Source organism: Lagenorhynchus albirostris, chromosome 16, assembly GCF_949774975.1.
Source record: "Lagenorhynchus albirostris chromosome 16, mLagAlb1.1, whole genome shotgun sequence".
Classification (NCBI taxonomy): domain Eukaryota; kingdom Metazoa; phylum Chordata; class Mammalia; order Artiodactyla; family Delphinidae; genus Lagenorhynchus; species Lagenorhynchus albirostris.
The window spans coordinates 74,715,574-74,742,285 of NC_083110.1; the positions used below are offsets into that span (position 1 = coordinate 74,715,574).

General features: G+C 51.0%; 1 protein-coding gene across 11 annotated transcripts in view; it reads left to right on the forward strand.

Annotated features, from left to right (window-relative positions):
- TACC2 (transforming acidic coiled-coil containing protein 2) overlaps nucleotides 1-26,712 on the forward strand; it is a 206,824-nt gene that overhangs the window by 102,087 nt on the left and 78,025 nt on the right. For 7 of the 11 annotated variants that reach the window (XM_060125889.1, XM_060125887.1, XM_060125894.1 and 4 more), the window contains 2 exons: nucleotides 1,394-1,519; nucleotides 13,952-14,122. In XM_060125889.1, coding sequence (XP_059981872.1) covers nucleotides 1,394-1,519; nucleotides 13,952-14,122 — 297 coding nt within the window. The remainder of the gene's footprint in view (nucleotides 1-1,393; nucleotides 1,520-13,951; nucleotides 14,123-26,712) is intronic. The other 4 variants (XM_060125892.1, XM_060125896.1, XM_060125893.1 and 1 more) reach the window with 1 other exon arrangement.

Below are 26,712 nucleotides of genomic sequence, written 5' to 3' on the forward strand. Positions count from 1 at the left end.
GGGGGCACTCTTCCTTCCCTTACTCTTCAACCTTTGGGACATAGCCTAGTGGGATGGTTAAGAACATGGCTTCTGGGGTCTGGCTTGGGTTTGTATCCTCTTACCGGCTGTGCAACCTTGGACAAATTCCTCAACTTCTCTGTGCCTTAGTTTACTCATCTGTAAAATGGGAATAATGATAGCACCGACCTCACAGGGCTGTTGTGAGGATCACCATATGGTGATATCTGTAAGTGCTTAGATCTTGGCACACAGCAAGTGTCAGCACATATTCGCTATCACTGAGCTGGTGACTGGCCTCAGCTTAACAATTGTACGAAGACATTTTTCCTGACCCCCACTCCCACTGGGACCTCCTAGTTTATGCTTTCTTAGCCATCTGTACCTTTCCTTCTTAGCAGTTACAACAGTTATTACTGGATAAATAAGCATTTTTTAAAAAATGTTTGACTGTTTCCTGAGACTGTAAGCTCCATGAGGGCAGGGACCACCTCTTTCCTGCTCACCACATAGAGTTGTTGTTCAATCAATATCTGCTCAAGGAATGAAGATAATTGTCTCATTACTGACTGCCCCAGAGCTGAGTTCATCAGAAGGAAGAACTCTTGACTCTCCCCGATAAACTGAGACATAACTGATCATGAAAGGGGTTTCCCAGCAGAGTAAGCAGATGTGTGTGACCAGAGACAGTGTCTGGTGACCTGTGTCCCTCCAAACTTTCAAATCCAGCCTGCTCTTGGAGGTTGTCAAATGCTGACTTTCCCAGTGGATGAAGGACCAGTGTAGTTTTTAATTTCTATCTCACTGTAGATCAAAACTTTTGAAAATATAATTAAGTGAATTACTAGAGAATGAAACAAAACTCAAGGCCAGGGTTTCTCGACCTTGGCACTACTGACATTTGGGGCCAGATAATTCTTTGTTGTGAGTCTGTCCTGTGCACTGTAGGATGTTTAGCACCATCCCTGGCCTCTACCGACTAGATGCCAGTAGCACCCGCCCCCTCCCGCTGTGACAACCAAAAATGTCTTTAGATATTGCCACATGTCCCCAGGGGGCAAAAATCACCCCTGCTTGAGAACCACCCGTCAAGACCTACAGAACGCAAGCCGTGACTTACATTATTAGCATCAACAGACAAAATGACTCTATCGTGTTGCTCTAAAGGTTTCTAAACCCTAACCCCAGGTGTCTGTGCTGTCTCATCGTGGAGCAGTAAACAGCCCCTCCTGGACCAGCCCCCTCCGTGGGCTACACCTGGAGCAACACCGGCCCTTTCCTCTATGAAAAGGGAAACTGAGGCCCTGCTTAGGGCCCAGATAAAATGTGCTGTTGAAACATATTTAAGACGTTCAGGAACATTTCTGAGCCTTGGTTTTTTTCCTTCCTTCAGTTCACCTGTAGTGGATGATGTCATCGAACCAGCTGCCCTTGAAGACCTGGAAAACCCTCTCTTAGCTGCCTTCTCCCCCCACGGTGATGTCAGCGGCTGGGTGTCCCCGGATTTGACAGCCCAGAGGTATGGTGGCGGTGGTGCCCACGGCGGGTGGCGGGACCCCCGGGCCCGGCCCCTGAGGCTGCCTCCTGTCCTCCGTCCCATCTTCTGTCCCGCATTCCCCCCCCAGACCCAACACACACACAGGTGTACTCGCTCTCCTGCACAGGGCTGGGCCTCTTCTTAGGGCCGCAGGAATTACCTGAGGGGGCACCAGAAAGACACCCCCCGCCCCTCTGCTCTATTTAAAATAGCAGTCCTCCAGGAGCGATATTGTGCTCTTTGTACGTTTCCAGGGAATGACTTAGCCGCCTCTGGCTTCCCGGGACACGCGCTGGGTCAGCCACTTGTTTTCTCTGTCTTTGGGGAAGGGAAGAGGCATCAGCACACGGGGAAGGGGACCAGGTGCCGGGCCTTGCTCGGCAGACCGGCCTGGGCGGCGGGGGAGGGGCTTTATCCTGCCTCATGTTCTGCCCATGCGCCCTCCCCCTGCCCTGCGTGCCCCGAACCCCGCACACCCATCGCTGCTCTCCATGTGCGGCGTGTACATCGGGCTTCGCCCGGGACTCAGAGGGTGCGGATTTGACCCGTGGTTTATTTAAACCAGGCTTGCTCACAGCCAGCCTCGGGACTCGGCTCATACGCCTGTACACACACACACACACACACACACACACAAGCTCTCTCTCTGCACACGTCTATATATGTCTCTATATTTATATAACACACACACACACACACACACACAAGCTCTCTCTCTCTGCACTCGTCTATATATGTCTCTATATTTATATAACATACACACACACATATACACAGTCTCTTTCTCTACACACGTTTATATGTGTCTCTCTATATTTATATAACATATGTACACACACACACAATCTCTCTCTGCACACGTTTATATGTGTCTCTATATTTATATAACATACACACACACACACACACACACACAAGCTCTCTCTCCACACGTCTATATGTGTCTCTATGTTTATATAACATATATACACACACACAATTTCTCTCTCTACATACATCTATATGTGTCTCTCTGTATATTTATATAACGTATATATATACACACACACAATCTCGCTACACATGTCTATATATATATCTTTATATTTATATAACATATATATACACACACACACAATCTCTCTCTCTACACACGTCTATATGTCTCTATATTTATTTAACATGTACATACACACACACACATACAGAGTCTCTCTACCCACGTCTGTATATGTGTATATTTATATAACATACACACACACAACACACACACAGTCTCTTTCTCTACACACGTCTATATTTGTCTATATATATAACACACACACACACACAGTCTCTTTCTCTACACGCGTCTGTATGTGTCTCTCTCTATATTTATATAACATACACACACACAGTCTCTTTCTCTACACGTCTATATGTGTCTCTCTCTATTTATATAACACACACACACACATTTTAATTGTATTCGTATTAGTAAAACAGCTGCTTTTTGCCGGATGGTGCATGGCACTGGGGAACCATAGTGAACGGGACAGACACTGGGTCCCTTCTCCCCAGGCTGAGACAGGAGCCTCCCTCTGAACTCCTGCAGCCACCCCTCTCCCCCTGTGTCACTGCCCTTCACAGATCCCTATGAATTACCTGTCTCGAATGCCCTCGCAGGGAGGACCTGAATCCGCTGCGACCTCTGGAATCACAGTACCCAGCGTGGCCCGGGCTGGTCCTTGGGGAAGGGCAGTACACTTGAACGGGGTTAGAGGGAAGACGGGGGTGAGTCTCCTTGTCTGCCTGCTTGGGGGCCAGTGTGCGCTAACCACCCCCGAAGTCGGCCCTCTTGGGGGACAGGCGGTCCATTCCTGCCCCGTCCCCGCTGTCCTGCTGGGACAGCGTCGAGAGGCCTCTTCATAAACTGGGAGGAGGTTTGCCTGGTGGAGGAGAAGTGTGAGGGCAGGGCTGACACAGCAGGAAGCTCCAGGCCAGAAACAGGTGCTCTAAGGCAGCTGCACGTTGACGTCGAATTCCGAGTGTTTCTGTTACAGGTGGGAGTCAACCATAGTGCTTACGTATGAGTTTAACTTCTTAAAAGAGGCATCCTAGCTGGGCAACAAGGCCCTCAGCACACAAGGAGCGTGCAGAAGCTTCCAGGGTGAAGTCGGGCATCCCTTTCCGTCCTTGTGCTCGGCCTCCTCCCCTCCCCCATGGCCCTTCCCTGACCCCCACCGTTGTAGCAAGGCCAAGGGACCTCCAGCTGCAGCCAGAGAGGCTCAGCCTCCCTTAGGGAAAGGAGTGGGGCTGAGATCATCCTCATCCAGTGCTCGAGGGACGCCAAGGGGCCGTGGGAGCAGAGGATACAGGAGGACTTGGCTGGGTGACTCAGGAGAACTGATGTCCACCGGGGGGTGTTACTGACACTTCTGAAGTTAGCGCCTCAACCCGAGACTGTATTTTGAATGACCTGTCCCAGGCCCCCCAGTAGTCCCGTGATGTCTGCTCTTTAAGCTCCCACTAGGGCACTTGCTATGCTCCAGGCACCATGCGGGGTGTATCTCCGTAAATCCTCACAACAGCCCCAGCAGGCAGGGGGTTCTGTTACGACTGCTGTGTTACAGGTGAGCACACAGAGGCTCAGAGACACGTGGCTGGTGAGTGGCAGAGCTGGGGTTTGAAGCAGGTCCAGCTTGGCTACCAAACCTGGTTCTGAGCTTCTCCACTGGCTGCAGGGAGCCGGGTTCCCCCTTCCGCCCACGCCACGGGGTCCCGCCTACATCACTGGCCTCTCAAGTCCGAGAAAGACATGAGTAAAGAAGTTGTGTCACCTGTGACCATGACCGAGCGTGATCACAGGATGCAGGAAGGGACCGGTGGCTGAGTACTGAGTTCATCAGTGTTGAGAGCTTGGCCAGCTCTCTGGCTTTATTTTCCAGTGGAAAGACTCAGTAGATCTCAATGCCGACTGAGCAATTCTGGTGCCTTGCCAGTGTGATTGGACCTTTGTCCGGAGTTGTATTGTCCTATTTTTACTGGAAATTGGTGGGAAGGAGGTAGTTCTGGTAGGAGCAGAGATTGGTCTGGCTTTGGTTACCAACTCTGTCTGCAAAATACGGTCGATCTGAGTTATTTATAGGTTCCATGTTTGTGAGTTTGCTTCCTCGCTGAGATTTATTTGTAACCCCAAGATTGATACTCATGGCTCTTTCATGGTCATTTGTGAACACATGCAGAGCAGCAGAAAATTTCAGTCACCTGACGAGCGTGCTCCCAGCTGAAGTGGAGCAAGGCGACCTCTGGCTTCTTGCCACAGCTCTCGTATTATGAAAAGTGTCCTTTCACAGTATAGTTAGTGCCGTGCTTTTTGTGATTTTGTTGATGATTTTGCTGTTTAAAATAGCCCCCAAGCACAGTGCTGTCCAGTGTTTCAAAGTGCAAGAAGGCTGTGATGTACCTGATGTAGAAAATACTTGTTAGATAAGCTTCGTTTGGGTGTGACTCATAGTGCTGTCTACTGTAAATTCAGTGTTAAGGAATCAATTATATATTAACTAAGATGTTTTTAAATAGAAACTCACATAAAGCAAGATTATGTTTTGATCGGTTGACAAAATTATTGGGACCAGTGGCTTGCAGGAACCTAACCCTAGATTTCCTCTAGGAGCAATGGTTTAGCGTCTGCTAATTCAGTGTCCAGGCTGACTTTATAGAACCTAGTTACTGTGAATAAAGAGAATCAACTGTACTTAACCTTGCTGCTCTGTGGGAGTGACTAAGAAGGGCATTCTGGGTGTGTGCTGGTGGCTTTTTAGACCTCAGAAATGACCCTGCCTCCCCACCCCATCTGTCTTAGTCTGTTCCTGCTGCTATAACAAAATACCACAGGCTGGGTGGCTTACACGCAGCAGGAATTATTGCTCACAGCTCTGGAGGCTGGAAATCCATGGTCAGGGTGCCAGCATGGTTGAGTGAAGGCCCTCCCCCTGGTTGCACTCCTCTTCTTGTGCTCTTACGTGATGGAAAGGTCTGGGGAGCTCCGCAGCGTCTCTTTTATATAGTCAGTAGTCCCATCATGAGGGCTCCAGCCTCATGATCTAATCATCTGCTAAAGGCCCCACCTCCTAATACCATCGCCTTGGGACGTCCACATAGGAATCTGGGGGGACACAAACATTCAGATCATAGCATCACCCAAGGATCCCCCCCTCCACTTCCTGTTCAGAGCAGGGACAGGAGAGGCCGGGGGAGAGGTGAGGAGAGACGGGGAAGGAACAAACCTGGGCAGAGGGCAGCCTGCAACATCCTCTAGAGGTTTGCTGCCCCGCAGAAGCAGGGTTGGTACCTTAAATTAAGAAATTAATTTAAATTAAAATAAAAGTATGTTAAAAAATTATTAAAACAAGAAAAGTGGGGCTGGAGCATTTTCTTTAAGCCACCAGAGAGAAAGCAGAGCAGGACTCTCTCCCTTCTTTCTGCCGCTACTAATTCTTTGGTATCGATCCTTCCCTTTCAACTCTTCTTTCTGAACAAGAACAAAGAGAGAAGCTACCCCCGTCCCTGCAGCAATTCTCAAATAAAATGAAAGGGATTTTGACGCTCCCCTTCTGTCCAGTTAAAGCCACTGGACGACATCAAACTTGCTCCCTCTTCGGGAAACAGCCCCTGAACCCCCTGTAAGTGGTTGAGCTTCCCTTTGGCTTTTGACATCCCCAGATGGCACAGAAAGCCGAGCCCAGACCCTCCAGAACATTCTACAAATGACTAGATTGCCCGTGGCCACTTGTACTCCCATCTGTTCAATATTTTCTATTTTTTTTATAAAGCAGCAGAATTGTTTTTCAATTGGAACCTTCCAGCTCTACTACCATTTGTTAAACAGAGTAAAATGGGGCACCCTGGTTACATCTGGGAACCTTCGGTGCTTTTCCTGTAGTCAGGAATCCAGGCTGAGGGGTCTCTTTAGACCTTGAGGTCTCCCGTGGACACAGCTGGAAAACTACTCACCTGACTCACGTCCATGGGGTCCAAACGTTAGCATGCCTCAAAATAACCCACTTCCAGCCCAGATTGCTGCCCCATCCCCAGAGTGTCTGATTCAGGAGGTCTGAGGAGGCACCCAGGGTTTTGCCTTTTTAACAAGTTCCCGGATGCCGCTGCTACTGCTGGTCTGGAGTCCACAATCGGAGAACCACTGGGTAAAGCAACGTGTCCAGATGCTCTTCTCCTCACCTGTCTGGCTGTTAATGGCTCCTCAGGGTAGGAAACACCTGACCCAGCAGCTGGCGGCTGAACTTTCTGACCAAAGAGCCAGGAGTAGGGGATGGCCCCTGCTCAGCGCGATCATCTCACTAGAGTTTCCAAATTCAGAATTTTCCAGAGTTGAAAGCACAGGGAATTCGTACTGACTTACAGCTTCTGTTTTTCCTCTTGCTCCAAATCCTGTGGTTTCTTTTGGTTTCATCTGTTTGCACAATAAGTTTTTTTTGTCTTTCTGCTATGGGTGTGCGTGGGTGGGTTCAACTGCTTCAGAAAGGTTAGCTGAACCTTGATTTAAGCAAGCGCCTTGTTAAAAACCGAGGGATAAAGTGGGGGCGCTGTTGTTTTAACTTAGAAAAGGGATCACCTGAAAGTCTTCTCTGAATAACCGAATTCCTTTGTACCATTTAAAAGGCACATGTTGAATGAAGGTACGTGCTCATGAGATAGAGTTACATAACCAGTACCTAGCAGGCTGAGCCAGTTGGGATGCAGCTATATATCTGTTCAGAACCTTTGCGTTTCCAGCGTCCAGCTGGCTACTGTTAGGTTGAAGCACGGGAATCGCCACATTGGCAATTGTCAAAATATTGACAGCTTCGTAGGGTTCAAACCAGCACAGGATTTTGTTCGTGGCTTGGTTTTTCATGGTTCTGGAGCTGTTTTATGTAGTAGGTAGGTTTGACTTTCTGAATAAATAGTTAAATCTTGGATATCTGAGATCAGTTTCCTTTTGTCCTCGGTATCCTCGGCTCTGCATTCTCTGTTACCGAGGACCGTCAAGACACGCGAGGAATCTTGCACCTGGGAAGAGGATGCAAGGAACTGGGAGAGACAGTGGTGGGAATCAATGTGCTGGATGACCCAACCCAGATCAAAGCCTCGTGTAGTTTTGGGATGGTATTTATGACTTTTCCTTTAGTTAATATTTTCCTTCCTGATTAAGTTTTGCGTCTGCCAAGCTTAAAAGTCATCTCTGTCCTCTGAGCACAGACTCGCTCTGTGAAAAGGGTATGAGTGTGCTGGGAAGGAACCGACAAGCCTGTTCAGGGTTAACTGTGCAGAGCCAGCCTACGGCCAGACATCTGAAGGTCGGTGGCATTTATACTCTCACGTGGGCTGCTCTTCACAGGCTGGAATATCTCCCTCGCGCCTAGAGATCACCTGATGTGCCTGTCTTGAGTTGCCAGCCAGTTTGCCAGCCTCCCTGGGCACTTTCTGATTCGGGCTTTGTTGCTTCTCAGCGGCTGCATCTCGGAGGAGGGTGATGCAGGATCTCCCATCTCGGAGACTTCTCTTATCAAACCCCAGGCCTCGGTAGGACTGATTGTCCGGTGCTCCTGTCGACCGAACGTAGCTCTCCAAAGCAGCAATTTCAAAGCGCTTTTCTTTCTCTGGCTTGCATCTCACTTTCAGCCTGAGCTGAGTCTTTGGCCTTAGCTCTTGCCCTATTACGTGATCGTGCGCACTTGGGGATTCAGGAAGAAAAAAATCAAGGGGGCCTGTGAGGAAGGGCTATTGTGTTAATACCTTCCAGATGGTGATGTGAAATAGGAGATAAGATGCTCTCGCCCATCTGGCCCGACAGGACGTGATATGCTCGGCTTGTATCTTGGGGGCCGTTATCACACTCCCATGACAGCCAGGGTCACTCTGGTGTTTGTCCTTAGACAGGGGCTTAATTTGGCAACTCTCTCCGATCTCTGAAATGAAACCTGCTATCAGTTCAGTGGGGGATCCGCCAAGAAGGACTCAAAAGCCCTGAACAGGGTGTCAAGAGACAACAGCTGGTGACGGCATCTCACTACAGCTGGGCCTGGAGGACTGCCGGGCTGAGTGCCAGCCCTGCAGCAGCATGCTCTGTGTTTCTCAGGTCTCGTGTGGGTGGCGACTGCATCCAAACGGTTAATGGGACCAGTTGTTGTTAGTGACGACCTTGGTGAGGTACTGAATCAGGGATGGCAAACTCTGACCCGTTAGTAGTGGTTCCTTAGGGATCTGTGTTGAGAAGGATTCAGAGGTCTTGTCCAGCTGGGCCTCGCAGGAAAGAATGCCTTGATCGACATGCCATTTCTGTCTGCTGAAAGTATGGTGAGTTTATTTGCCCTTTTTTTTGGTCAGCTCTTCCCTTAAAAAATAAAAGGCTTAAATTAAATCAACATTTCCTTCATCTTCCAAAAATACAAATACTTTACATGAATTTGAATTCAGCTTCTTTGTTATTCCATAAGAGACATTGATTAACTCCTTACATGGGAAAAGGGATTAGTGGACTTTTACAACAAAAGGGTCTTTGCAGCCCTATTCCTGGCCCATTTTATAGGGGAGGAGATCAAGGGCAAGTGAATGTAAGTGCCTTGCAGAAGCCAACTGAGGGGAATTCCTTGGCGGTCCAGTGGTTAGGACTCCACGCTTCCAGTGCCGGGGGCACGGGTTCGAACTCTGGTCGGGAAACTAAGATCCCACATGCCACGTGGCATGGCCAAAAAGAAAAAAAAGAAACCAACTGAGAATGCAGATGTGGACCCCATCTCAGACCTCTGCCCCGCTCTGTGCTGGGCTTGACAGCTGCCCACGGGTTCCCACTGAGGGCTGGGAGTGGTACTGGGCATTGGAAAGGGCCCGACTCCCTGAGAATAACGTCTCTAAGACAAGTCACTGCTGCTCACGGGAGACTTGAGTGGACAGGAGCTGGCAAGGGAGGCCGACCTGGTTATCTGCTCCAGCAACAAGGCCCTCTGGCAGCTCAGGGGGCCTTGGAGGGGCCCTATGGAAGCTTCCCCTCGGGGTCTGGAACGAGGGCTGACTTCATGGGCATGTGACCTGGGCAGTCGCCCAGGGCCCCGTGCTCAGAAGGGCCCCGTGCTCGGTTCAGCACGCTGCTGTCGTCACCCTCCTGAAATTCTTATATTTTAGGCACACGGGGCCTTGCGTTTCCACTTTGCTTTCATTTGCATTCCTGCAGCTTATGTTGCTGGTCCCACCTCAAGACGGTTGGACTCTGAGATTCCAAGAAGATAGGACAGTTGTCCCATTGTCGGTGGCCTGCATGTTTGGGAGGCCAGGGGGCGGGAGGGAAGGAGCTGCCATGTGTTGCACACTTGTTCCGGGCCAGGCCCCGTGCTGGGGGCTGGAGAGACCACAGTGGCTGAGTCTCTAGTAGGAGAAGAGGACGTGTTAGCAGAAAACAACAGCATATGCAGAAGCCAGGCCCAGTTCAGCCTGGCAATGCAGGGTGGGCATCGTTACCCCTGCCGGGGATGGGGGGAGCTTCCTTGTTTGGGTGACACTGCAGGATGATTATGGGGTGGGCTAGGAGGGGGCCTGAGAGAGGTAGGTGGGGATTCAGGGGCAGGGTCTGCTTGAGCAAAAACACAGAGGCAAGAAACTGCCAGGAGCCCCTGGAGACTGGCTTGGTGGGGTCAGGGCAACAGGAGGACAAACCCGGGAGGGGACAGAGCTGGGTTGCGGGAGCCCCAGCTTGCGAGGTCTGGGAGTTTCACCTGTATTCCATCAGGTGTAAGGCATGGAAAGTGGGGGAGGGCTTCAGGCAATGAAAGGACCTGATCAGGGCTTCCCTGGTGGCGCAGTGGTTGAGAGTCCACCTGCCGATGCAGGGGACACGGGTTTGTGCTCCGGTCCGGGAGGATCCCACATGCCGCGGAGCAGCTGGGCCCGTGAGCCATGGCCGCTGAGCCTGTGCATCCGGAGCCTGTGCTCCGCGATGGGAGAGGCCACAACAGTGAGAGGCCCGCGTACCGCAAAAAATAAATAAATAAAAAAGAAAGGACCTGATCAGAACTCGAGTTGGGACATCCTGGTGTCTCTGTGTGTGTGTTGGGGGGTGGATGTGCAGGAGCCCTGCTCAGAGAGGCTGCAGGCCTGGACCAGCAGGACAAAGGGGACAGATTCTGGAAGGACAAGGGATGTGACTCAGCATGGAGGGGCGATGATGGGGCGAGAGAACAAGGAGAGTCAAGAACAGTCTCAACTTCTGGTCCAGGGCCTGGACAGCTGGTGGGACCACTAGCCAAGCTGGGGAGAAATTTGGGGGAGGAGGAGGGTTAGGAGGGGACAGCGGGAGTTCTGTGGGGCCGGGAGGCATCTGTAGGTGCCCGTGTGTCGGAGCTTCGGTCGTGAGTCACTGAAGCTTTCCCTGTTGGGGCCTGACCTCCCCGCCTCTGGGGTTGGACCAAGGGCAGCCTGCAGACCAGGAGGGAGGGGCACCATCATTCTTAAAAGAGCTGTTGAGTCATTTGTTTGGTGCCTTCAGCTGATGGGAACAGGCCAGCGCCGGAAGGGTGCGGCCCTGGTGGTCTGGGTGCCAACCAAGTGAAGGGTGGAGGGGGCAGGCATCCGGTCTCCAGGCTGAAGAGCTGAGGGGACCACAGGGTGTTCTCAGGGGTGGGGGGATGCAGTCAGCCTCGAGGCGTCCTCGTCACAGTGTGACTGTCACTGTGCTTCCCCGTGGGGTTGGCCTTGTTCTGAGGCCACAGCTCCTCCCCTCTGCCAGGGTTTTCAAAGACAGAAACCTTTCCTTGCACTTTGATGGAGTTGTGTCCACGAACTGTGTCACCTATTCTGTTTGCATTAAATTAAATAAAATCTTCAGGGGGTGTGCAGAGGAAGGGGCTCGGCCAGTGTCACTTCTTTCGAAAGCAAATTTTAGACTAAAGGCTTGAGTTTGTAAGTGGCCTGTTCACTGCTTATGGATAAGAATAAATGTAGCTTTCCAGAGTGTGAAAATGGCTTTCTTAAGGAGCTTAACAGCCCTCCATAGTTTTCATTATTCGTTTGAGTCATCTCTTTACGAAAAATGTTATTTCAGCCACTGTCCATGTTGTGACAAACAACAGTTTGAACAGCCAAGGCATCGTGCCATCTGTAAACCCACTTCGCACTTCTGCCGGTTCTGCCCACGAGCTCGTTGTAATTTTTGTTCACGTGTGGATTGCCTTGCTCTGGGCTTAGCCAGGATCATTACTCTCTGCTCTGTTTTGCTCCTAGTTTCCAGGAGGCCCAGGGGAGAAGGTCCTGTGGTTCCAGCTCTGTCTCTGCTCCCTGAACCCGGTTTGGTCGTAGCCATTCGGGACTCCCCCCGCCCCGTCCCCGGCTCTCCCTCTGCCTGTCCGAGTGCCCACTGTGGGTGGCCCGGCTGGATGTTGGGCTGCTGGGGTGAATCTGAGAGATAAAGCCCCTGTCCTCAGGGAGTTCGGTCTCCCTCGTGGTCTTCAAGTCCCAGGTGATGGGAGTCACCGAGGAGGAGCTGGGGGCTTCCGGGTGTGTGCTAGGGGGTCCGTTAGAAAGTGGGCATGGAGCTGGACCCCAGCTTCAACCTCTGGCTGGGTTTCAGGCTCTCGGTGCTGAGTCACGCAGTGTTAAGGACTCAGAGCCTGGGTTCCCATCCTGGCTCCCCCGCCTACTCGCTCTGTGACCTCGCCTCTCCGAGCCTCGGCTTTGATCTCTAAAGTGAGGGTGGTGACATCTGACTCAAAGGCTGTTGTGGCGCTTCCCGACGTCACGTATGTGAAGCATTTAACACAGGCCCGGGCTCACAGGCTCAGGCACCTAGGACAGAGCCAACCCGGACATTTGCACCAGCAGGGGCGAGCTGCTGCTGTTTTCGTAGCTGCGGAATAGTGAAGGCCAAGCCAGGACGCGGGCAGCGGAGGAATTGCTGGCCCGGGGAGGAGGGGGGCTTCCAAGGCCAGGAGACAGCAGGGGCAGCCAGTGCTGTGGGAACCCGGGGAGGGGGGCCCGGCTGGTCAGAGCAGAGCAGAGGGTGAGGACCGTGGGGCGAGGCGCGGGGCAGACGCCCGGCCCTGCAAGACCTGCTGAGAGCTGCGACAGGGATTTGGGGCTAGACTGAGAGTTCTTTCGCTGTGCTGGGTGTGCGGTGCCCGTGGCAGCCGTCCTCCAGGCCGGGAAGCCAGCCTCGCAGGGGACGTGGAGGAGGTGGAGATTAGCAGGACACCCTTGACACGGAAACCTGGAAACCCTAACGTCCTGCCTTCCTGCAGTGCGGGAGCTGCCAGCAGGAGCTCACGCCCACAGGGAAGCAATGAGTCCCCAGCATGAGGCTGTGAAACTCGTAACCCCAGATTCGACCTCTGGCTGGGTTTCAGGCTCTTGGTACTGAGTCAGAGTGTGGACAGCAGTGCGGACAGCCGGAGAGGCTGGGAGGGCTAACCCGCCCTGGAAGTCTGTGGACGGCATCGCTAGTCTTGCTTTTGCCAAAGGGGAAGATCAGAACCTCTTTTGAGCTCCAAGCCTGGTGCCTTTTGGCTCCAAGGGTGTGTCTGCAGGTGGCCGTCCTTTCTGCCTTCCCTCCTTTTTTTTTTTTTTTGCGGTACGCTAGCCCCTCACTGTTGTGGTCTCTCCCGTTGCCGAGCACAGGCTGCAGACGCGCGAGCACGGGCTCCAGACGCGCAGGCTCAGCGGCCATGGCTCACGGGCCCAGCCGCTCCGCAGCACGCAGGATCCTCCCGAACCGGGGCACGAACCCGCGTCCCCTGCATCGGCAGGCGGACTCCAAACCACGGAGCCACCAGGGAAGCCCCTGCTACCTTCCCTCCTGCTGGGGGCTCCCTGCACTCCCAGCCTTTCCCTGGATGTCCAGCAGGGGGCACTCACCCATTAAACCAGGGACAGGGCTGTGCTCTGGGAATCCTTCCCCAGGGAAGAGGGATCCCGGCAAGTTCCTGGTGCAGGTTCCTTGGTTACACATCAGCCTCTTCACCTTGACTTTTCTCAGCCTCAGAGTTTTGGGCCAAATCCTGGGGAGTTTGCAAAATTGTATTTTAGTTTTCAACTCCCAGAGTTTCACTGCTTATTAAAAAGTGATGAGAAACGATCATATGAAATTCCCTTCCCCCAAACAAAACTCAAACAAGACAACTCAGAGTGCTCTGACACCCGAGCTGCCTGCAGCCTGGGTTCTGCTGCAGCCTAAGGGGGGGGGGGGAATTCACAGCCTGGCCTGGGGGCTGCTGCACTGGAAGGTGCACCCCGACTGTGTCTAAGCAGAGGCCCGGGGAACCCGGTGGGGAGCCTGGGGCAGCAGTGTGCTGGGTCTTTAAATACCCAACGCCATGTGTGTGACTGGGTTGGGAGGGGTGAGCGGGCCTGATGAATGTGCCGTAAAGGAGCCGAGTTCCGCTGGGAATAATTCTCCCTTTGTGTCCCCAGCACCCACCCAGCTGCTGCCCGTGCGGATCTCACTCCCCTGGCCTCAGAACACACATCTCTGCCTTCCGCCCCAGCTGGTGATGGACACGCATCTTTGCCTTCCACTCCAGCTGGTGATGGAGTCGAAGCTTCCATTCCCTCCTGCCAAGGTCTAGCCAAGGACTTAAGCAGGTATTGTACAAAGCTCTCCTTCCAAGCCGCTGGCCCCAGAGAGGAGGGGCCTGGTGGTCTCTGTCCCTTAGGCCCTGGGGAGCTGCATTTAGGATGGCGCCAAGAAGGCGTTGACAGTTTGGACCCGTGATGCCATGTGTGATTGTTTGGGCTGTAGTTGATCTGAAGTTTATCCATGCTAGCAAGCTCTCCATGTAACAAAGGGGACGTCCTGTGTGAGTATTGGTGTATTACTTGGCCTTCTCCAGAGAAACAGAACCAGTGGGATATATATACACATATACAGGCATAATTTGTTTTATTGCACTTTGCAGATGTTGAGTTTTTTACAAATTGAAGGCTTGTGGCAACCCTGAATTGAGCAAGTCTGTTGGCTCCATTTTCCCGACATTTGCTCCCTTCGTGTCTCTGTGTCACATTTTGAGAATTCTCGCAATATTTCAGACTTTCTCATTAGTATATTTGTCATGGTGATCTGTGATCAGTGATCTTTGATGTTACTATTGCAAAAAGATTATGACTCACTGAAGGCTCAGATGACGGTTAGCATTTGTTAGCAATAAAGTATTTTTTAATTAAGGTATGTACAATGGTTTCTTTAGACATAATACGATTGCACACAATAGTCTACAGTATAGTGTAAAAGTAACTTTTATATGCATTGGGAAACCAAAAACTTCGTGTGACTCACTTTATTGTGATATTCGCTTTATTGTGGTGGCCTGGAACCATACTTGTATTACCTCGGAGGTCTGCCTGTTTAGAGAGAAATTTATTTGAAGGAATTGGCTCATGAAAATGTGGAGACTGGCAAATCCAAAAACTGCAATGCAGGCCAACAGGCTGGAGGCCTGGGGACGAATTGATGCTGTAGCTGGAGTCCAAAGGCCGTCTGCTGGCAGAACTCCCTCTTCCTTGGGGGACCTCAGTCTTTGTCTCTTAAAGCCTTCAACTGATTGGGCGAGGCTCACCCACATTATGGGGGGTAATCTGCTTTACTTAAAGTCTACTGATTTAAATGTTACTCTTATCTAAAAAAATACCTTCACAGCAACATCTACACTGACCAGATATCTGAGTACAATGGCCAAGACAGCACTTAAAATTAATCATCACAGCAAGTATTCAGAACTCCTGTTTCTATGCAAACGGCTGGTTCTGATTAGAAACTATTCTGCTTAGCTATTCAGTCCTCTAAAGGGCATTTTCGGATAGTCTTTTCTTGTGGAGGGCTAAACACACCTGGGTGTGTTGAGAAGGGGAAGCCCGTGGCCTCAGAGAGTCCTGCTCCTGGGGAGGCACAGAGGTGCCCAAAGCTAAGCTGAAGGAGAGAGTGAGAGTACGAGGGGTGGCCAACGCATTGATGATCACCTGCCAAGCCAGTGTCCAGAAGTAACAGAGGAATCGGGAGAGGAGGCTCGTGTGTGCAGATGTGGTTCTAGAACACGCAGTGATGAGGAGCTGGGGATGGAGCTCGACCTGAATCTCTCTTATCTGGATGATACTCCATGGAGCAGACGCTCTTCCTTGCCCATTATCTCTACCTGCCTCTCTGTCGGTCCCTTGTCCCCGAGGGCTTCCCGGGGGAGGCAACTTCTAAGCTGAGAACTGAAGGCTCAGTGGACTTAACTACACACGGGCAGGGGAGGGAACAGCATCTGCAGAAACCTTGAGGAAAGAGAAGGGAGCAAAACTGAAGAGGTCCCGTTGAGGCTGGGGCAGGCAGAGAAGGGAAGGGGATAGCACGGTGGTCAGGGGCCGGTGGTTGGCACACCGTGGCTCATGTTAAGGATTGGGGGCTTTATTTTTTTTTCTCGGTAGAATTTTTTTCGATTAATAGATTTCTTTTAAGAATAGTTTTAGACTTACCAAAAAAAATCGAGACAGTAGTATCAAGAGTACCCATTTACCCAAGCACACAGTTGCCCTATTATTAACCTCTCAACAGTAGCGTGGTTCATTTGATGCAATTCATGAACCAATATTGACACATTGTTATTAACTAAAGTCCACAGTTTATTCCGATTTCCTTACCTTTATCCCTAAGGTCCTTTTTCTGTCCCAGGACCCCATCCAAGATGCGACATGGCATTTAGTCTTTATGTCTCCTTAGCGCCTCTTGGCTGTGACTGTTCCTCAGACTCTCTTGTTCTTGATGACCTTGACAGTTCTGAGGAGGACTGTCAGGTACTTTGTCGAATGTCCCTTAGCTGGGATTCGTCTGATGTTTTCCTCATGACTGGAGTAGAGTTACGGGTTTGGGGAGGAAGATCACAGAGGTAAAGTGCCGTTTTCATCACATCCTATCAAGGCTACTTACCGTCAACGTGTTTTATGACTGTTCCCGTTGACCTTGATCGCTTGGCTGGGGTCGTGTTTGTCAGATTTCTCCACTGTCAGGTTTCTCTTTTGTCCCCTTTTCCATACTGTCCTCTTTGGAAGGAAGTCACTATGGGCACATCTCAGGACTGGGGAGTTGTGTCCCCTCTTTTAGGGGGAGTATCTACATAAATTTTTTGGAATTCTTCTGCATGGGAGATTTGTCTCTTCTCCTCCATTTATTAACTTATTCAGTCCTTTATTTATATCAGTATGGACTCGCGGGTATCGATTTTATACTTTGAGTTATAATACAATACTACTTTATTTGGTCGCTCAGATTGTTCCAGCTTTTCGGCCTTGGGCCATTGGCTCCTAGGGCTTTATTTTAAGGAAGTCCAGAAGCCCTGAGGCAGGCAGAGATCTGAGCAGATTTGCATTTTTAAAGATGTCTCCAGCTGCTTGGCAGGGCAGGAGTGGTTTCAGGACTGATCAGGGGCCCCAGACCTTGAGGCTCCCTGTCCTGGCCCAGCGGACTGGACAGGACCAGGGACAGCTGTGGTCCCATCGCCCTAAGAACACCCTCAGCTGTGGCTTCAGGGTGTTGGCCAGCTCCAGTGTCTCTCCATGGCTGCTCTTTTCAACGGGGCTGTGGCCTGGATCCAGGGATCTAAATAAGTCCTGTCTTTTTCCCTCTGGCGGGTCCTTGGAAGTTTGCGAAGCAAGTTTCAAAAATGTGCAAATGAAAATTTCATTTCACTGAAATGGAGGTTGTTATTCGCCAAGTCTGGGCCAGAGTCTGAGGTCCCTGTTGGTCTCATGATTTGGAGATGCATCCTCCATCAGTGCCCATCTCCAGCCAGGCCTCTCTTGTTGGAGCAGTTATGCCCTCTGTGGTTTTCACCATGCCCAGGCGACTGCAGTGCCCCTGACATCTATGGCTTTGTCTTCCCCTCTTTGGGCTTGGAGGGGAGAGCAGTGGGGCAGTGAGACCTGGTGTCTTAGCAAAGAAAGCCCAGGGCACATCTTATTACAGAATCGACAGATGTTCTGTTCTTGCAAGCATGCTGGGTGACTTCCTGCAACCTCCCCCTGCTTCTGATGGCTGCTGTGGAAATGATGACATAATCCCACGTTTCCAGTGCAAATGGCTTTTCTCCCGGAGTTTTCCCACCCTCACCCCTCCCCCATGTCCACTGGTAATCATTAGGCCACAAGCCTTGGGGAGAACAGATGTGACTTTGAGAGAGTCCGTGGGGAGGAGAGGGGGCTTCGTTTCTCTGCTTCCCAACCCTGGCCGAAGCAAAGGGGGTGTCCTGGGAGGGACACTGTCCACCAAGGTGGCAGAGCTCCGACAGGCCTTCCTCGTTCCTTCAGCCCTGCCGGTCTGTGGCGTTTGTGCTCAGCAGACACCCTGACCTACTAAAGCTGTTTGGAGAGCATTATGTGGCGATTAACTGAGCTTTAAGAGGCTGGAGCCGGACAGGGAATCTGAAGATAAAGAATTTCCAGGAATGCAAGTCGAAAGCCCTCACTCTTGCAAAGGCAGCCACAGCTGACCAGGGGTTTTGGACCTCGGGGGGCTTATGGCAAAGAGCCTGCTGTGTTGGCACATGGGGCAGGCAGACGTGAACCTCAGCAAACATCAGAGCTGACCTCCCACTCTGCCTGCTGGGGATGGCGGTCCCTAAGGAATCGGTAACTTGGAAACCTGGCCAGCGGCTGCCTGGACGACCCAGAAGGAATGAGACGGGGGAAGCAGCTGAACTTCTTGCAAGGAGGAGCTGGTTCCGTGCTGGTGCAGGAAGGCCAGGGGACAACAGCCCTGAGACACACCACCCTGAATGCAGCCTGGGGTCTGGGGAGAGGCAGGTGGCCTGGGCTCACCACGGTTTCTGGTGGGATGTTCGGCCCACCGTGGGCAGCCCTCAAATGCTCCTGTCTCTCTGTCAGCACCTCTCCCAGACTTGAGAGCTTTTCCTGGCGGGAGAGGGAATGAGGAGACCTTCTCCCTGGCCTCTAGGGTGGTACGCTTCTCCTGCCAGCTCAGAGAAGTGAACCCCTCGAGAAATACCACACATCCTCGCGCACAGCTCAGGGGAGTGAACCCCTCGAGAAATACCGCACATCCTCGCGCACAGCTCAGGGGAGTGAACCCCTCAAGAAATACCGCACATCCTCGCGCACAGCTCAGAGAAGTGAACCCGTCAAGAAATACCGCACATCCTCGCGCACAGAGCCAGGCCGTTTGCCCACTCACAGCTCAGTGGTTAATTTCGTGGGTGGGGTCAGGACCATCCTTGGGGTTGCTGATGCTGAGACCCTCTGGTGATGAGATGCTGCACTGAGCAGACTGGGGTCTCATCTGGCCTCGTTCATCCGTTTATGTGAACACGTTTCATTTCGCTCCCTCTCCTGCCTGTCAGACCCACCTCTTGCAGGGCAGCCCTGGGCGTGGATGTGTTGCTGAGCATCACCGTCCTGGCGGGACGAGCAGAGGCAGTCTGACCTGGGCCTCCGGCTCTCGGCCAGTCTCATGAACAGGCACCAGTGTCTGGGGGCTGCTGAGCTTCCCAGTGTTTGCAGGCAGGCGTGTCTGGAAGCTCCACCTGGCTGGCTTCAGCCCCAGGAGCACAGCGAGGAAGCCCGTCACTCTGTTCTCCAAACACAGTTCAGTAAATGGTGGCCTCCTCAGTCTGGGCGGAGCCAGCACGGAGCAGGCGGGACCCATGATCCCAGCTCTCAAATTCTTTTTTTTAATTTTAATTTATTTATTATTTTTTATTTTTGGCTGCGTTGGGTCTTCATTGCTGCGCGCGAGCTTTCTCTATTTGCGGTGAGCGGGGGCTACTCTTCGTTGTGGTGCGCGGGCTTCTCATTGTGGTAGCTTCTCTTGTTGCAGGGCATGGGCTCCAGGCGCGCGGGCATCAGTAGTTGTGGCTCATGGGCTCCAGAGCAGAGGCTCAGGGGCTCAGTAGTTGTGGCGCACAGGCTTAGTTGCTCTGCGACATGTGGGACCTTCCCAGACCAGGGCTCGAAGCCATGTCTCCTGCACTGGCAGGCGGATTCTTAACCACTGCGCCACCAAGGAAGTCCCAGCCCTCAAACTCTTTTTCCCATTTCTGGGGGGAGACAGAAGGAGAGTGGGCCGCCAGGCAGGGCTCCCCTGCTTATTGGGGTGCAGTTGGGAGACTCCTCCAAAGCTGGAAGGGATTCTGACCTAATTTGGGGTCCAGCGAGGAGCAGGGTGTGCATGGAGCTTTGAGGGGCCAGTGAAGGCCTGGATGGAAGTCCCCAGCCCAGCTCTGGGGGCGTGGGAGGTGTCAGGGCAGCGTGAGGCCCGGGAGCCTGCCTTCCATTCCCAGTGGTGCCCCGGACCCCATGTTAGGTTGGCTGCCACTTTATAATTTTAGATTTTTGCATTTCAGGAGGGTCTCTGTGTCCCCGGCATTGGGCATTTCGTGGGGCATATGGGGGGCATGGCCTCAGCCCTCCAGGAGCCGACCTGGCCCAAACCTCTGCTTTGTAAGGAGAAACTGGATGCTGGGGGTACTGGGGGGCGGCTACCCTAGTTTGAAAGGGTCAGAGCAGACCCCTCTGGAGGGTGATGTGGACCTCCCAGAAACCAGGGAGCCACACCTTGCTGTCCCCAATGCTAGGGGACCAGAGGCATGTTCCCAGGCTGGACAATTACTGCCCCAGGGAAATGTTGACATAAAGTAGGACCCCTTCATCTTTTTCTGCATTAATGGCTTAAAGAGATGCAAAAAAATGTGAATATACCATACACGTATCCTGCACTGAACTTTTATAAGCCACCGGCCTCTGAAAGCTGTCACAAGACCTGGTGACGCCTCTCGCACATTTTCTTAGGGTCAGAGCGATGGGGCAGGAATGGGGTCAGTCTGCTGTCACGGCAAGATTGTCTTCCCATGGACAGATCAATTCCTAAAAAATCCGGGTATTTGGGAAAAATAATCCCTTTTCCTCAGGCACTAAGTTATAAGGTAATTGCATCCAGTGACAGCTAGGCAGGGTGCCTAGTGGGTTACATAGATAGGGTCTATGGGATGGTTATGAAAAGAAGGAAGTATATTTAGGGTTTGGTAGCACACATGTGCACACACACATGCCCCCCCCCACACACACTCACACTCATTCAGTCACTGCCCTCAGATGTTATGCTAATTAGCTATCAGTAGATGCACATGGTTGCTATTTCTGGCCCAGCTGTTCTGGATTTCTGTTCTATCACAGAGCCTTGAGTCAGCAGTTCTGGGACTCAGCGCCTGGTTTTCACCGCTCCGCTCATAAGTAGGACAACCCCGTGTCAGGCTCTGTGTCACTGCTAGTCAGGCATGGGAAGACATTTACTCCAGACCAGCTGACAACCGGCCACCTTCCTGAACTGGCCTCTGCTCTGGGGCAGCGGACGTCACAAGGACCCAACGAAGGAAGGGCCACGAGTTTTAGAGCTTCTGCACGTGCTCTTTTGCATTTTCATCTTGGAAGCATTTCCACACTGAACGGCCACTTCGGGGCCACTACAGAGAACCCTCTCTCAGTCCAGATGGGTGGAACCTGCAGTTCTCAACCTGTTTCTCCAATCTGGCTTCAGAAACCAGCTTCACTGTCCATTTTGACAGCTGGGAGATTCCATCTCTGTTTACACTTGAATGTTCTCTTTAAAAGGTCTCTTATTCCTGGTAACCTCTAAAACCAGTAGGCTTAAGCTCTAGAGGAACTCAATAGATTAACACAACAGTCAAATCAAATACAATATTTTAGCTCTTTTAACAAGGACTGAAATGTTTTTATAGTGCTTTTGCAATTTTCTGTTCTTCTTGGAAACAGTTCTCCAAGAGGAAAGATGGATTTCACTGGTTCTGTTTTTGACCCCAGTCAGTCGGTTCTCTCTTCCCAGGTTTGAATGAAACTTGACTATTTCTTAGAAGAAGCTTGAACTCTGGAGGTCGGTGTTTTCTTTGGCCAAATGTCTCCGTGTTTGGTTTTGCCTGTGATCTTAAACCTAGTTGTTAAAGTAGTTACAGTAAGAGGTGCAGATTATCTAAAGAAAATTGTTCCTTGAGAAAGGCCACTTGAAATGAATCCACTTGTTGAATCAAACTTTTACGGTAATAGTGGGAAAAATGTTTAATTGGGACTTGATCTTGAAAAAAGTAATGAAAAAATTATGAGAATGATTAATATTTAACAAAATGTGGACTTTAATGATAACCATATGTTTGTGCTTAGCATGAACAAAGAATTTTGGCTACGTTTTTCTGGCAGATTTTCAGACTTGCATATTCTTCACTTCACACTTGACTCCTGCAGCTCAACTACACAGTCACTTTAACATAAATGCTTCAACTGTTTTCTGAAGGGCTCTCTCCCTTCTTTGATGTCCTCTCCTCGAAGCTACCTTCTTCCTCATCTTTGTGAGTTTCTCCTCTTCGGTTGTTCACAGATCACCATTATCTCAACAGGTTTGGGTGGCTTTTGAGCCGTTCCTCAGGATCAGATTCATTCACTTCATGGTGTCCTGCAGCTTCTGCTAGGTTTGCAGTTTCCTTTGCAGTTGGTGGTGTTGTATATTTCCCCACAATCAACGAGAGACAACTGGCAAGAACTTGTGAAGCCAGGAGGAGTATTTGAGGGACAACTGAGTCCAGAAGTGGTTGCTTTGTTGATGAACATCTTCCAAGGCTGACCTTTGCTTCGCCTTATTGTAACCTTGTTACTGTGGGAGCGTGGATGGGGGGGACCCTCTCTGCAGGATGGGGCAACTGGAAATATATCCTCCAGGAACTTCTGATTTTATTGATTGCTAGAGGAGCTAAGTAGGGGCTGATATGTTTGCTGAAGTTGCCATATGAAATTGAATGTTGTGTTGGTGGAAGGATATTGTTGAAGGCATTATCCACCATATACCCTGTTTCCTGATGGAGAACCCATAGGAAAGAACATGTTGAGAATGTCAGTCACGCAAAAAGCTGCTCATCCGTGGAATGGCCTTTTTAAAAAAAACATCTGCTGGGTTTTATGAATTGTGTAACTGAAAATGATTGTTTCCCTTTTCTCTTTGGCTGCTGGGAAACGTAGAGCCAAACTTGCAGCTTACTCCAACGAGGGTTTAGGTAAGTACTTTCGGGATAACCTCAGTCCCTCAGGCTTTTAGCCATCTTTTCTTTCAAAATTCTTTTGCTGTCTTGAATTGCAAGCTTGAGTCCTTTTTGAGATTAGGTAGGATGTATTTTCTAAAATGTTATCTCAAGAGTGTCTTCTACCATTTCCATCTCAAAAGAGCTGAATTTATTTGGTAAAGAAAGAGGGATTTTAAGGATCTTGTTTAGTCTTCTGGGATGTGGTGTTCGTGTTACTGATTTCCTTTGCACACGTGATGAGACTTCTCAACTCAATGCTATCCTCATTTTTGCATAGCCCTGGGTTTTAGGGTTAGCCTGCTTTCCTTCCTTCTTGTAGGAATCAAAGATTAAAAATGTATCCTGAATCCTTAATTTTGAAATAAAAGTGAGTCTTATCGCTCTCTCTTTTTTTTAATATTTATTTTATTTATTTATTTTTGAGCTGTGTCGGGTCTTAGTTGCGGTGTGCGGGCTTCTCTCTAGTTGTGGTGCGCGGGCTCCAGAGCACATGGGCTCCGTAGTTGTGGCGTGTGGGATCAGTAGTTGCGGTACTCGGGCTTATTTGCCCTGGAGCATGTGGGATCTCAGTTACCGGACCAGGGATTGAACGGACGTCCCCTGCATTGCAAGACGGGACCACCAGGGAAGTCCCCCTTATCTCGCTTTACTGATTCCTTTTCTAGTACATTTTGGCTCGCCTTCCTGGGTCTAACAGTAAAATCCTCAACCTTCACCTTCTATCCTAAAAGAATTGAAAGGAATTTTTTTCCCCATGAAGAGTAGCCTTTGGGGTGGTCCTTGCTTGCAAGGAACGTTGAACGATCTCAGGTGTACCTGTGGTGAAGGCGGTGAGAAAGGCATAGAAGATCAGTCCTTTTCAAAGAGAGAGCGAGAGAACCTTGGAAAAGGTGAGGTTTTACCTGAGCCTTCTCTTCAGCCCAAGTAAACCACTCGAGACTCTGCAGGGTGAGCATGTGAGATCTAATGTTGGAGTATAGAAGATGATCAGAATCCCTGTGGCCCTGGAAATGAAGGAACCCCACCATCTTCTACCTTTTCTCTATTTACCATAAGACTGAAGACTTTTGCCAGGACCTGTTCCCACATCCTCTGAGGTTTCACACCGTGTATGTTTATGAAGCTCTCGCTGAGCGTGGGGCACACGGCAGGCCGGAGAGCGTGGACACCAAACACAGACACACGGATAAAGCGAGACTCTGATGAGGCGAGAAAGCGCCAGGCGTAAATCTGCCCGCGGTAGAGAATGGGGAGAAAGAAGTCTGTGGGCTGGAGGAGACTCACCCCTCCTACAAGCTGGCCGGGAGATGGGCCCTGACGCACAGGAAGAATTGGGGGAGCTGGAGAGGTTGGGGAGGAGCATCTCCTCGGCTTGAGGTCACAGCAGGGACCCTGGCCCTGCTCGAATGCAGGGTGGAGCCAGTGTCAGGATCAGGGCCGGAATATAGAACTGGGACTTCTTCCCGAAGGCAGTGGACAACTTATGGAGCGAGGCTGTGGGACGTTAAAGCTGTATCTCCAAAAGCCCAGGAAAATGGAGCCCTGCTCTGTAAAACCTGGTGGGGAAGCATCGGCAGCACGCCGGTCGTGACCCGCAGCCCGGCCCTGCACGCCGGTCGTGACCCGCAGCCCGGTCCTGCACGCCGGTCGTGACCCGCAGCCTGGCCCTGCACGCCGGTCGTGACCCGCAGCCTGGTCCTGCACGCTGGTCGTGACCCGCAGCCTGGCCCTGCACGCCGGTCGTGACCCGCAGCCTGGTCCTGTACGCCGGTCGTGACCCGCAGCCTGGTCCTGTACGCCGGTCGGCTTTGCTGGTATCAGGCTCCTATTCACATATGGCTGCTGAACGAGGGCCTGAAATCAAACGGCTCCCAGCTCTTAGAGTCTTAGGAAAGGCAGTGAGCGACAGGCTGGCTGGAGCTGTGGGTTGTGGGGCAGGACCTTCCGGGCTTGAGATGAAGGAACAAGTTGCAAGCGGGTGGTGATGGCACTGCAGAGCCGGGACCCTGCCTAAAGGTTGGCGGTCCACATGCTTTCGTGCAGCCTCGCTCTGGTCCCCACGGTGATGGTGAAGGCCAGAGACTTGAAGAAATAGGATCTTGCCCAGGCCCATTCTCCGTCTGTATTGACATTATTCGTGCTCGCCAGATGGATTTTTCTGTGATCTGACCTGGTTTCCTTTAGCCAGTGTGCTTGGGCTAATTAGCAGCGCAGGGGTCCACTGGTCTTGTTTGGAGAGTGTTGTTGCTATGGCAACTGGAGACTTCCCCAAGGCTGGAGGCAAAGATGAAGCCGCTCAAGTGTGTTTTTCTTGGGGTGTCAGAGGTGCTTCAAATTACTCGCCCTTTCTGACTGTGGCTCGGTCCCTTGGACCCTAATGGGATTTAAGAGTCTGTACCATGTATCTTATCCCTCAATTACAGGGATTTAGCAGGTTTGCTGATCTTTCTGTATGTGTCAGTAAGTAACCTGAGAATAGACTCATCAGGCACATGCTAAATGCACTGATATATGTGGAATTGCTAATTGATCTAGAGATGATGGGTGCATTCCTTGATTTATCCAGGTTTCTAGGATGTCTTGGGGACATCAGTAGGAGGGTTGGCAGTGGAGCCCATCTGAGTGGGCTTAGCCGACCTTTAGCGTTGTAGAATATGCATGCTCTGATCCAGAGCAGAGGGGGAGGAGTTCAGGTCTCATGAGGGCCATGGTTAGAAACATTGGGCATCACTGGTTTGGTGGAGAGAGGAAGTGCTCTGCTGTAGCAGCCTCTGCATCTCACAGAGTGGCCAGGTGCAGGCAGGTAGAGTCTGGAGTGTGGGGTGGGTGTGAAGAGGCAGTAAGGGAGGGAGGGAGGGGCAGCCGGGCCGTTGGAAGGCAGCACTTCCGGGAAGGAAGGCTGGGACTAAGCAGAGGGTTCTGATGGGACTGTTGGGACTGATGGAGCCTCGGCTTCAGCCAAAGGTCTGGCCCAAGTGGGCGCTCAGTGCAGGTTTGACTTCACTAGGCAATGTGTGATTGCAATGCTAATTGCTTGCATTGTAATAATTTTGGATGGAATCTGTGCTTTCTTATTGTATAAACCCATGATTTTACCTCCTGGGCATGATTTGGGGTGGAGTGGCCCAGGAAGGAAGGGAGGAAGGGGAGGGAGTAAGCAGGCAGGCGTGCGGCATAGCGGGTGGTGTCTGTGTCATCAGCAGTTCCTGTGGATAACCAGAGCCTGGGGTCTACGGAGCATTTAAGCGGGCTTAAATGGCCCTGGACTGCTGTTTTTTCGAATTTCCTTGGTCTAACTTGGGTAGTTTTTTTTTTTGTTGTTTTGTTTTTTAATCTTTTCCCTTTTTGTTAGTCGTTCTTAGTCCTAGAAGTGTATCTTAAGCAGTCCATCTTGGTTGGTCAGCTTGGGCTGCTATAATAAAAATAACTTGGGCCAGGTGGCTTACACAAAAACATTGATTTCTCACAGTTCTGGAGGCTGGAAGTCTGAGATGAGGGTGCAGGCATGGTCGGGTTCTTAGGGAGAGCAGCCCTTTTCCTCTCTAATCAGTCTCCCTCCCCATTTTTTTTAAGTTCTCCTTTTTTTTCTGTAGGCAGAATTACTAGCTAACCAAGCTTGTTTTATTTTATTTATTTTTTATTTATTTTTTTGGCCATGCTGCGCAGCATGCGGGATTCTAGTTCCCTGATCAGGGATCAAACCCGTGCCCTCTGCAGTGGAAGCGTGAAGTCTTAACCACTGGACCACCAGAGAAGTTCCCAAGCTTGTTTCAAATTGTGTGTAAAGTAAGCATCAACTGTCTTAAATGAGGGTCTGAGAAGTTCTTCCGGAAGTTCATCACAGAAACTAGTAATGCACGGATTTCAGTTGCATCGACCTCAAGGGCTTCCAGGTTGTATTTGCTTTCCCCCTGGTTTTTGGTCATGTTTTTAACATCACTGAGATGGTGTCAGCCTACTAAGTGAAGTGTCACTAGGTCATAAGTTTATGATTGTTGGGGTTCTAAATAAAAGCACTTCACTGTAATGCCTCCTCATTTCCCACGTGGTGCTATACTTAGGGGAAAACGTTTCTTATAAAGAAGGAAAGAAAATTAGCACCAC